The sequence below is a fragment of the Stegodyphus dumicola genome, chromosome 1 (assembly GCF_044657685.1).
Source record: "Stegodyphus dumicola isolate Sdum_Otavi_A_Nest chromosome 1, ASM4465768v1".
Taxonomy (NCBI): Eukaryota; Metazoa; Arthropoda; class Arachnida; order Araneae; family Eresidae; genus Stegodyphus; species Stegodyphus dumicola.
Genome location: NC_140768.1, coordinates 99,822,885 through 99,836,359, shown reverse-complemented (window position 1 = coordinate 99,836,359; position 13,475 = coordinate 99,822,885). Strand labels below are relative to the sequence as shown.

Below are 13,475 nucleotides of genomic sequence, written 5' to 3'. Positions count from 1 at the left end.
TGTTGTTCCTTAATCTTCGAATTGGATGCAGCTTATTATTTTTTGCAGACTATTTGAGCAATTTTATAAAAGTGAGCTTGAACTTTCGATTATGTCAAAAAGAATTTCCAATGCTGGAGCTGTCAAAGAATCTACAAAGCGAAAGCGTGTTTCGATGTCCATCAAACACAAAAGTGGAATTACTGCAAAAAATGGATAAAGGCATATCCTTTGTTTCTGTAACCATTCCGAAATCTGTTTATCAATTTCACGCTGCTCTGCGGGGTGGGGGTGGAGGACGTCGCAGCGCGCAATGAATTGGAAATTGATCTGTCAGCACTATCGTTATCTTCAGGGCAGATGTTTTTATTTTATTTGGTTTATAAAATCTTATTAAATGCAGTATTTCATCTCGATGTACTCCGTCTTTCGATATGATTTAAATCAAATTCCTCGTCATTATAAATATCATGAATACACATCAAATAGTTTTCTGGTTGCAATTTTCTGTATAGTGATAGGTTTACTGCTATCAAATATTCCTAAGGTAGGTGCGTTGGAAATTATTTTTTTAAATTTTTTTATTTAATTATTATTTTTTATTTATTTATTTATTTATTTTTTTTATTTTTATTTTCCCTGAATACTTTAGAATGTAGCTGTACCCACTGCCATTCTACTTTGTTTTTCAAAAGTTCCCTTAATATGGCTGTTTTCTCTGAAAAATGTGGTACAAATTTCCTCAAATAATTACACATTCCCAAAACATGCTGTAATTCATGCTTATTCTGAGGTTCCTGTAACTCAGTAATAGCTTTAATTCAATCAGGATCAGGTCGCATGCCTGATACATTAAATAAATGACCTAAATATTTAACCTCACTAACCCGGTATTAAAGTTTTTGCTTGTTGAATTTAATATTGAGTTTTTTAGCTCTGTCGTATGACCTCTGTCAAAATTTTATGTTCTTGTACAGTGCTAGCAGCAATGAGGATTTCATCAAAATAGACCAATACTCCTGGTATATTACCAAAATTTTCAAGATCGTGCTTCTGAAACATTTCAGGTGCACAGGAAATAGCCATTGGAAGCTTTAAGAATTTATAACATCCAAATGGTGTGCTAAAAGTACAAAGATCACTACTATCCCCATCTAACAATCAATTCTAATAATCAATTTTAATTCCTAATAATGGACATATATGCTTGCTAGAAACAATTAAAAACTCTAGAGTACGATCCTCACCATCTGAGGAACATTGTAACATTAATGACCCATCAGGTTTAACTTTGGATCCCCCCCCAAATGCTTCTAATACAACATTACACTTGTTTAAAATAAGATTGAAGTTCTTAGCACTCAGTGTTTTGTAAGTTTTCACAGGCAAAACATTCACTTCAGACCCTGTGTCCAACTTAAAAGTCACAGTTATCCCTTTAACAATTATAGTTTTAGTCCACTCTTTTGTAGACGATGTTGAGCACACACTTTTAGTTTTTTGGACATTTATGGAATTCACGAAGAATTCATCATCAGATTCACTATATACATCTGCGTTATCACGCTGAGAAACATTTTGGACATGTTTCAGTCTGCACATAGTCAAAAAGTGATTAAGTTTGCCACAATTAAAGTATTTTTTTCCATATGCCAGGCTTTGTCCATTAACGTGATGTCTATTCATTTTTTACATAAAAACGTCTCAGTATTTGAAGCGTCACCGCGCCATCCTCTGTGCTTCCTCACTGCTATGGCTGCATTGGCTCCTCCTGCCTGTTGTTGCTTCACTTTCTCTCTAGTTACGCTGTCAACATTGTATTCTCTTAATGTTTGAGCACGAGCTTTGCTTGATTCAGCAGCTTTCCCTAAATCAGTTGCTTTTTCCAAACTTGGATTATTTTCTCTAAGCATCCTTTCCTGTAAACTGGTATCTGATACTCCAAGAAAAATGCGATCACGTACGACAGAGTCGCTCTGCAAATTATTTTACCAGTTTTTTCAGGTCAGTCATGAAACAATCAAAAAGTTCCCCTTCTTCTTGTTTTCTCTTATTGAATAAAAAATCTCTCCACCACGACATTTGTTCTAGGCATCGTGAAAGCTTCAAACCTTTCAAGCACTTTTTCATAGTTGCCCTGATCTCCTGTTGAAAGACTGAGCGTGTTGAACACTTCAACTGCTTCCTCATCAGCAGCATTCAAAAATAAAGCAACTTTCACATCTGAATCGTTTGAAGCATTTTCTGAAGTTTTCATATAAATCTAGAACAGCTGCTTGAATCTACACCAGTTTTTGGCCAAATATCCGTCGAAACTTAGGCCTTGCGGTGGGCGACAAAATTCCTTCTTGCATCTGCTGAGAGGAAAAACAACCAAAGGGATTGCTGGGCAATTAGTTGTAATACTACTCGACACTACTACACCATGAATCATATTAATATTTCTTGATCTATAATTAAGTTCATTATAACACGCTCACATAGCACATCGTTTATTCCAAACTAACATCAATTGACAATTAGTGTCTGTCTACGGCAAGAACAGCTCCCACCACGGTGTCTGGCGGGTGGCGGTTGCTATAGCAACAGGGCTAGTATATATCAAATAGGGTCGAACCAAGGGTTGCTTTACTGTTTTGTTTTGGGGGACTGTTGGCTGAAGGGAAAAGAGTTTATCATTCGTCTTCTCGGTTTCATTCCAGCTGTACACATCTTTTCTTAATCCTTATATAATTACTATTAGCTATTTTTATTCTCATGGTTATATCTTTTGTACTGGTATTTGTTTAAATTTGCTTCTATTCAGCTGGATTTTCGTAGTGCTTTGTTAATCGCCAATTTTTTAAAATGCTCTTCCAGTTTAAGAAAGGTCAACCTTTAAAGTTTCAGGCACGTCAAATTGTGTACAATGTTGCAGAATTTTGCGATTCTGAAGCTTCGGTGAACTCTTTAGTAGTTCCTCTTCCTCAAGTTTTGAAGAGAACATCACAAGCTACTGGAGTATCGAAGGATACAATTAAACACGAAGCATCAACAATGGGTGAAAATAAACTTCTAAATACACCTGGAGAGAAATGTAAAAGCCCTGCTAAACATAAGTGTGAAATTGACGGTTTTGACAAATGCGTTATACGGCAGACAATACAAGACTTTTACATCTAAGAAAAGAAAGTGAAATCTATGAGGAAATTACTGCCTGTCTTGAGGCAGAAAGAGACTTTCTATGGCAAAAAGACTCTTTGTGCAAAGTTTTGTGTTCAATGAATTTTTGCTGGAAGAAATGCATTAATAAAAGAAAAATTCTCATCGAAAAACCTTGTGTTGTATTTTGGAGGAACAATTATTTACGCGAAATGAGGAAAATCAGGGCAAGTGAACGCCACATTGTTTATATTGATGAAACATGGATTGACAACAATTTAACTTTTAAGAAATGTTGGCAGCATGATACGGTTTTGGGCACACAGATAAATCTCAGTTCAAAAAATTGACTGATTGTTGTCCATGCTGCCATCCCTCCTCTTAGACATTTAACAGTGGAGGCTTTTTGTAATCACATAAACTAACCTAAACCACTGGTAATTAAGGTAAAAGCAGTTTTGATTTTAATTCACCTTCGCTTCCTTTCGCAGTTAAATTGACCAGCTTTTGGTTTAGTTCGAAGGTATGGGAAAAGAAGAAATGTTCGCAAAAAGTATTTAATGAGAGCATGGGTATGTAGATAAACACTTTTACTTTCAGATGATTCCATATACATTTAATGATGAAATTTTTAGTCATTATTAAAGCACAAGCAATAAATTAACAAATTTTTTTAATAAAAACATAGTAGAATGTCATTTAAAGACTAAAGAAATTGCTTTGAATGTTCACAATAGATTAGCTAGAGGGGAGAACTGTAGAAATTTAATTTTTATTTTACATTTATGAAGTGCATCTGTACTATATTACAGAGAATGGAACAATCAAGTAGATTTCTAAGATGTCATCTATGATTTTGCAAGCAAACAAATAAACAGAAAAGAAGCAAAATAATAGCATGTCTTCAAAAATAAGCACGGATTTTTAAATTTATTTCCCTACAAGTTATTTTGATATATTTTTACTCATTGTACATCTAGAGGGATGGCAAATTCAGAGAATTGTACCTCACACGGTAAAATCAAAGACCATTTCTTGACTTCAAAAGCTTTATCTATACCATCGAATTTTCATTTTCGGAAATTGGATGTCGGGGTCGATGCAAAGGGTCAACAAGCATTTTACTTGAAACTAAAACAAGATGTGAATATCGCCAAATTATCTTTAAATGCGGCAAGGTGGAAAACTGAGAAGTAAATCTTCAAGACACCCATACGAAAAATGGGTCATGGTTCGTTTCTACGGCAACAGACAGCTGCAGACAAACTGGCGAGAGCTGTTCTAACGATAGTACTTCACTTCAGTTCGACCTGCAACTAGTGTGTTGCCGCATATAAGAAACAGATGCTCTGTTCTGTTTTTTAATTACATTCTCCATGAAAGGATTTTACTTCTAATGAAACTGAATAGCACACATAATTCAAACCATGGATTATAATTTAATGAATAGTATTTGTTATTTATTATCCACTCTTTATGATTATTATTTGAATGGAATTTTGATCATTAAATTCATGCTATTTCTCTGATAGAAATTCCTGGATAAGGTATTATAATTTTGTTATATTTGAAGACTTGGGTACCTAAAATTTGACAATGTGAAATTACTTTTGAGACATTGGTCGTAAATAGAAATGACAGCATGTGTTGAAATTAAACTGTTTTTGGTGCTTTAATATGCATGTCTGCCAGTGAGTGAAGAATTGTTATAATCTGTCAGCAAATGAGAAATCATTAAAAGTAATTACTTCTGACAACAGATGTGAGTGAAACTTACATGTATGACAGACATCTCACAGCAGAGCGGAGTTTAATTTGAATTACTCATATTATGTAAACATACCAGTTTGCAGAATTATCCACAAAAATTCCTTCTCAGATGGTGTCAAGGTTTCCCCATGTAATTTTTTTTTTTTTTTTTTTTTTTTTTTTTTTTTTTTTTTTTTTTGTGTCAATTTCTTACTCACAAGAGACAATAAATAATTTTTCTTTCTCAATTTCTCACTCACAATAGACAATTTCTATGAAATAGAAAAAAATATTAAAATACTGCTATTAATTAAGCAAATAATTTAAATGAAAGATAAGAATAATAATTTTAACTGAAGAATAACTATTATAAGTATTATAACTTTAAGAATAATTATTATCGACATGCGAGTGAAATTAAAGAAAAAATCTTAGTTTCCATTTCTGAGTTTCGGAAAAAGCTCATTGTGCCAACCAAGTATTGGACTTTCCAGAAAAGTATCTCTAGACATTTCGTTCTTTTTTTTTTTTTTACCTTCTTCCGTTACCTCTTGACTAATAAGAAGGGCAGATAAAAGAGCATTCTGTTGAACCAGTAAAACTTTGTGGTGAGCTGAAAAAGCCATGACACAAAATAACAAAACAAGCAGAGCAAACGGGGGAAACCAGTACACAAAATGAGTAGACGCATCCACGCATGTGTGAATTTAGTGTCTTTCATTGGCCGCAGCTTAGACTCCGTCTCGCAGGTGTGAACGGAAGTCCCGTATTTTATGCCCTTATGACTATGCATCTATGCCCTTTATGCCACCATTTGAACGCAGCCTAACACAACAGAACTCTGAGTTTTTGTCGCGTTTAGAATGCACTGACTGATATTTTTTTTTTTTTTTTCCTGCTTTCTGTGCTTATTGTGTTTAGTATTCTTCTGCCCTATAACATATTTGAGTATTTCACTGAAGGTCAAACATATTTTTGTCAGAAGGGAATAATTGCAAATGTCCTTTGTTACAGAACGTATTTGCAATGAGAGATCAGAATTTTTTTATCTGTAAAATTTATACATGCATCATGCCATAAAATCTATGAAGGTTTACAAATAAGTATTTTCTGCATCATCCTTTAGCTTTCCAGGGTTTAAGAAGGATAAAAGCAAATATCACCATATACAAAAGTCTGAGAATTTGGAACATTAGTTTGATAGAATTTTTAAGTAGTTTATGAAAGAAATATTTCTTATATATGTAGAAATTAAATATTTCATTCTTAATGGAAATTTAATATAAATTATCCTAAAAATTTAAAAATATTTATGGGTTGACATGAACAAATTTTAATTTTGGTTTTTGAAAGGAGGCGTTTATAAATTTCTCTATTCGTGCAATTTTTTAGTTTTGCAGGGTTATGTATTGCAACTGTGTGTATAATACAGATTACCTCTGAGGTCATAACACTTTTTATACCTATGACTTGTTTTCTCCTGTTTTAGGGCATCTCCTTCTGGCAGCTTTTCCAACTATATACGCATCTGCATCAGCTTTTACCCCCTGGATGTTTTATTGTCTGCTGTCCGACGACTCTGTCTGGCAATTTCAGATTTTCAATTAAAAGCTAATGATGATCCTGATTTTTGGCAAAGTTATATGAATTAGGAACTATTAAATTAAATGCATTTGACATTTGCTCTGCATAAGGAATTGTTACACTATATTTGCTCTAATACATAAATGTGTGGGCAGATAAAATTTTATAATAATGTATTTTAGTTTTTATATTTGAAAGGGTAAAAAGAGGGAAAGAATTGCTATAGTAAACACTCTAAAAAAATCTAATACATTAAAATTGACTTTTAATTCTTATTTAACTTCTAATTATTTTTAATAGCAAATAGTGCACCATAAAAGGAATTTCATTGATATGTACAGTATACGGAAAAAATATATGTGTTTTGAGATGTTTGGGGGTCACATCGCCATTGTGTTTAAAAATACAGTATTCTGTAATAAATCATTTAAATATAATTGAACTTTGCCAAGATTTTGTTGTGTGTGCATCTGTTGCACCAACGGATAACCATGTTATATAAATATAAGACTTGTTTACTTCTGGCAGTTTTTTCCCTCTTTTTATCTGATAAAATGGTCATAAAAGAATATTTATATTTTTTAACATTCTTACATAATTAAAGTAAAAAAAAAAAAAACTCAGCAAAGTAACTGATTGTCTAAATTGAGATATCATACAATTAGTACCATAAAATTAGCAGAAGAAAAAGGAAGACATTCCAAAATAATTAAAGCATTATGCTTTTAATAAGAAATTATTTTTATAAGAAAACAACTTTATTTTCCTCTTAAATGATAAAATTTTATTATTGTTGCAAGTTTTTTGTATTTTATGCAATTGTTATTTATACTTATAGTGATTTATACTTGTTGCATTGAATACATATATATTTCATTTTTCATTATTAATCATGTTTAAAAATTACAAGAATTGTGTAATTGCAGCTATGTTAGTAAAAAAAAAATTGTTTAATATTCTCATGTACCTGTGTAGATTAAGTGCATAAAATATTGCAAATTGGAAATTTTATACTGTGTTGACATTGTTCTAAATATAAATTTATGAAATGCTTATAGATTTGTTAAAGGAAATAACTATCATACTGCTTTTGTAAAAGCAAAAATTTAATTGTTGTTTAGTTTAAAATAAATGAGTACTATGTAAAATTTTTTCATAGTAATTTTTGTCATTTGTGTACATAGATTTAAAAATATATATTGAGTTATGCAAAAATGTTAACAGATTGCAAAATATTCATATATTGCAATCTGTTAACATTTTTGCATTAAAAACCTTTTATTTTTAAATTCAGTACATTTATTAATAACTTGAACTGTAATGTACATATTGTATTGTTTCCAAGATACAAATCTGAATTTATTGATGTCTGTTCAGATTAGATACAACTGTAAAAAATAAGCCATAAAAGAAGGTTTATTAAAAAATTTAGTTTCATTTCTAATAAACTTCCTATATTAATGCTTTAAAAACATGTATTTTGAAAAAAATCGTATCTTAATTAATTATTATATTACTGTTTATAACACTGGAATAACACATATAAGTTTTTTTTTTTTTTTTAAGGATATTGTCACAAACAAGAATATAATTATCAAAAATATTCACCTAATAAATGTATTCATTCCATGTATTTTAAATCTATATATCTTCATAATGCTTATAGATTAACGTGTTGAACCAGAAGATTCTTGCGAAGAATGTTTTTTTACATACTTGATTTTTACAATGAGTGAAAGCATTATTTTGTTTGTTCTTGGAGAAAAGTAAAATATTTCTGTCTTAATATATAGTACCTTCTTTTCATTCATTTCTTAGTAAAAAATTAATCTTCATATTAAAACTCATGTTGATAATAATGAAACCAAATTTTGGAAGGTAAATACGTTGATAAACCATATTAAAAGAAGACCATCTGTTATAAAGCTTTATTGTTTACTTACATTTAGTACAGAATTTCTTAAGTGCTGTTGCTATTTCAGTGATATGCAAGATTTAGTCGTGTTTTATTCTGATGACAGTTTCAGTATAGTGAATTCCGGGGAGTCAAGTGAATTTATTAGGAAAATAATTTATAGTGTAATGCACTGGCTTCTATGTGAATGGCAAAAAAACTTTATTTGTTGAATTTATGGGAAGAGTTTGCCTCAAATATTTTACCTAAATACATTAATATTATAAAACTGTGGCGCATAGTAAATCCATTTTGCATACTTTTATAGGGAAAAGATAATGACATAACATTTATATGGGTTACACTTTTAAATTGATATGCATCAATGCAGCAGTTTGTTTTGTGCAGCACATAATCTAACTGCACAATAGTGATGGAATCCGGTGCTGCAGAATCCACTTCTGAAGATCTTATGTGTGGAGTAAAAGTGACATATATATCAACATCTTTAACAAATTCCCAAAGAGGAGAAGAAAACACAAAGAATTGAAACTGGAAGCTTGAAAGTACACCACAGGGTCATATTGTGCACTTTGAATGATCCAGAACTGCTGGTAATGAGCCATTGCATTCAACAATATTAAACTGTACACAATAATAAATGAACACAAAAACATAATCAATGTATGATAAGCATTGTATGTAAATACTTTTACATTGGAAAAAAAGCCGTTTTGTAGGCAAATCTGCCCGTCCCCTTTTTGTTTTGTTTAAATCAACCACCTTCTAACCTACTAGCATATAACAAAAGAAAAAGTATATACAACACATTTTTTTTTTTATACATCAGAATCAAAGTTTTTGTGAATTTCAATTCCTCGTATCTTTTGGCTAGTATTTTCATTGCTTATTTAAATACCTTAGAAATTGAAAAGATACCTAAACAATTAAAACCAATTTTATAGTACATATTAAAATCTAGCTTGCTAGAAATAAATATTTTTCTTTATATTTATAATTTTTATTGTTCTACAATTCTTTTTCATTTTTTGTTTATTAATGTGTGGCATATTATAAGTATATTCTTTATAGACAAGTACTTCATCTAGAATTTCAGTGTTAAAAATAAATAATATTTTAACCAAAAATCAATTTTTTAATATTGTTAAAGGAAATTAATAACTTTTAATTTAGATAAATAACCTTGAACTAAATTAAAAGTTAATAAACTGCATTTCTCTCCAGTCTGTTCTGAAGATGTCCAGGGCACACTAGTTGCTGACAGAATATGGTTACTGAACACTTTATTTCAATTCAGGTTTAAATTTAGTTGTTTTGTGACACTGCACAATATTTTATGTATTGTTCATTGTATAATTTGAAAAAAGTGCATGAAAAAAATTTTTAAGTCATGATTATCTTAACCAAGTTGAGATGATTATCATTATGGTTAGTTGTATTATTATTATCATTTCCAAATAAAAAAGGATATAAAAATTATTATTCAAAGGCTGCTGTTTATACATTTTTCCAGTATTATTATTTAAAAAAATTAAAATGTGTCAGCTAATGACCCTTTTTCTGGATAATTAAACAGTATTTTGATTTCCAAATATTCGTGTAATCTGCAGCAGTATATTGCTCCACTGCTTTCCATTAGCTCGTCCGATGTTTTAAGTGCCAGTTGTAAAGTTAGTGATGAATTAACAGTGGATATAAATCCATTGCCGAAACTGTCATTTATGCCTCGAAACCATGTTTTTGATCCTTATTTCTGCTTATCTTCATACTTCATCAAAAGTCATAATATATATCCTGTAAAAGCCTTAGATGAAGCATTCAGCATGTACTGCATTCAGTCTCATGCCTAGGCAAAAGGCAGGGAAAACAACAATCACTTCAGAGTTTTTAAATTTTATTATTTTGTTTATTGATAGTATATAAGATATTTTAAGATGCTCATATTAACGCGTTGACTGTCGTGGAGGTCACCGGTGTCTGGCACTCGACTTGGCTACAGTGCCGTGGGGGACCACCTGTAACCGGCGATGCGACCAATAGTACAAATATGTAATTAAAGTAAATATAAATTTTTAAATAATAACCATTGTTACTGTAATGTTTTAAAGAGTAATAGATCACAAAAATTTTAATAGATCGCAAAAATGGTCTGCAGCGCCTCAGGGGTGAACGGTGACCTCCACCAGGAAAAATGCATTAAACACGATTACATAACTTACCTTATCTTCTGTAGATAATATTTCAACATAGTATGCATCGAATAATAAAAAATTCATATTGGCGCCATGGGCGAACCATGTAAAATGCATGTGGCATTCAACGTGTTAACAATATTTTTTAATGAGTTTTCATTTCAGAGCGTTGTGTGTTTATATATATATATATATGACTAAATATAAAGTAATAAGCAGTTCAAAACGTAATTCGATTGTGTGCTGATAGCAGCAAGTGGTTGTAATATTGCAAGATAAAATAAAAAATACACTTAAAATTCATCATTTATTCAATTTGGAATAAATCGCCTGCAAGAAACGATAACAACAAACTGCAAGGAATGGGGGCAAAATATGCTGAAACCACAAATGAAATATTAAATTTACATCTTTCACTGTATCATCATGAGGAGATTAACACAATGAAAAGGTAAATAAATAAAACAGCCTGTTTCAAAATTGACAAAGTCATGAAAAAAACACTCGTAGCATTAAAAAAAATAATCTGTCTTTATCATTCCAACCCCTGCAGCTGAAGTAGGCAGGGCAAAAAAATTGTAAAATTATTATAGCATTAAAAATAACTTTTAATTGTGAAATAATAGACAATTATATATACAGTCAAAAGTCGTTAATTTGGACACCCATAATCCGGAATGATCTATAATCCGGACCTTAAAGCTAAAATCTATCTGCGCATGCGCATAAGCGTTTACGCGTGCGCGCAAGATCTTTACGACTGCGCATATGCGTCTGCGCAAGCGCAGAATACATTTTCGCATGCGCGTTTAATGTATAACGGACGGTATAAGCTAAAATTATCTAATTATCTATTTCAGTTAATGTTGATGATTGCGTTGTTCCTTAATCTTCGAATTAGATCCGGCTTATTATTTTTTGCAGACTGTAAGAGCAATTTTTTAAAAGTAAGCTTGAACTTTCGATTATGTCAAATAGAATTTCCGATGCTGGAGCTCCCAAAGGATCTAGAAAACGAAAGTATGTTTCAATGTCCATCAAACAAAAAGTGGAATTGCTAAAAAAAAGGATAAAGGCATATCCTTTGTTTATCTAACCATTCCGAAATCTGTTTATCAATTTCACGCTGCTCTGTGCGGGGGGGTAGGGGGGACGTCATGGCGCGCAATGAACTGGAAGTTGATCTGTCAGCACTATCGTTATCTTCAGGGCAGATGTTTTTAATTTTATTCGGCTTATAATTCCTTACTAAATGTAGTATTTCATCTCGATGTACTCCGTCTTTCGATATGATTTAAATCAAATTCCTCGTCATTATAAATATCATGAATACAAATAAAATAGTTTTCTGGTTGATATTTCTAATTTCGGCTATGCGTAATGTATGCTTTACGCATGCGCGCGTTGAAAGAAATGTTTAATAAAGTAAACAAATAAATATTAAGCTTCTTTTTTTGGTAAATTTTGATACCCTTTAGATCATAATTGCTCATTATTTTATAAATTACGGTTTCATATTTTTAATTTTATAATTTCTGCATGCCATCTTACCAGATTTAAACTGATGATCTATAATCCGGAATCGCCAAAGTTCCGACGAGTCCGGATTAAAGACTTTTGACTGTATAGTATATATATTCATTTGTTGTAATTACATATATATATGAAAGCAATTTTTATTTTTATCTACTATTTTCACTTTGTTAAATTTAAGATTAAAAATATATCTGTTTAAAAGACAAAAAGATATTCTTTGATTCAAAACTTGTTATTGCGTACTAATTTTCAAGTAGATTATATTTTAAAATAAGGTGTTGCCATTCATCTAGAACAGGGTTCTTAACCAGGAGGGGAATGTGATCAGGCTTTTATTTTGCTGTTAAGTATTTAGTTTATGAATATAAAAAACTTTTTATAGTCAAGTTTTGGTATTTCCCAACATTTTCTAATCCAACATAATCTAAATAAATGTATATTTCAAGCTTAGAAAGGAAAAGGGGAAATGGTCTTCCAACAGTGGTGAAAGGGGCATGTGGAATAAAACGTTCAGAACCACTGATTTAGAACATGTCAGACTTTATTTATTTATATTTACATCAAAATGTGTGACAACCAGGGTAGGGAAAATGACTGACTCCAACTCCTGGAAAGACACCAACTCTGACTCAACTCCGTCATATCTATATATACGTAAACATATACACATGGGTTACAGCTTATTTTTTTATATAAAAGAAGTAATAGATGCTACAGGGAAAAAATTGAATGGCATAGCAAATTACGGTACTTATGCGAATCTAATGCGCATCCCCATTTTAAAACTTTATAAAAAAAATGTTTGTCGGCGAATGTAATGCGCATCAATGGTATGAGGAATTTATTGAATCTTATTTTATACAAATATGGATTTGTATATAAACTTTCAATCAATGGTATGATAATTTTATTTAAATTTAGATACCATATTTTATACAACAATGGATTTATACATAAAGTAGCACAACATAGAATTAACCTATTAGTGGGCTATTGTTATGTGAAACAATCATTATTCATTACCACTACCGTATATACGGTATCTATCGTAAAATATGAACATGAAATAAATCGTAACATTTCCATAGCTAACAGTTTCTACAAATCGTGATTAATAGTAATCGTCTTTATTCACTAATGTTTTCATCACTGGAATCCTTGCAGCTCTCTTCGTCAGAAGCAGATTCATTTCTTCTTTCCTCATCGTCATCCTCGGCGTTCCAGATCACGTCATCTTCAGTGCCATTCAATGAATTTGAAATGCAGCATTTCTTGCAAGATTTCGCAATCATTGGATCTTCGATGCTTTTCCAGGCAGCAGAAACTCAGTGTGCAACAATGTGCGGTGCAGTACGCTTAATTTTTCCTATCGGGGTCAA

The 13,475-nt window shown here is 31.3% G+C and overlaps 1 protein-coding gene across 5 annotated transcripts in view; it reads left to right on the top strand.

Moving 5' to 3' along the window:
* Nucleotides 1-9,847, top strand: part of LOC118180895 (uncharacterized) — a 111,258-nt gene extending 101,411 nt beyond the window's left edge. For all 5 annotated transcript variants that reach the window (XM_085818196.1, XM_035349957.2, XM_085818197.1 and 2 more), the window contains exon 11: nt 6,359-9,847. In XM_085818196.1, the coding sequence (XP_085674322.1) occupies nt 6,359-6,521 (163 nt within the window). In that variant the 3' untranslated portion in view covers nt 6,522-9,847. The remainder of the gene's footprint in view (nt 1-6,358) is intronic.
* Nucleotides 9,848-13,475: the final 3,628 nt, after the last annotated feature.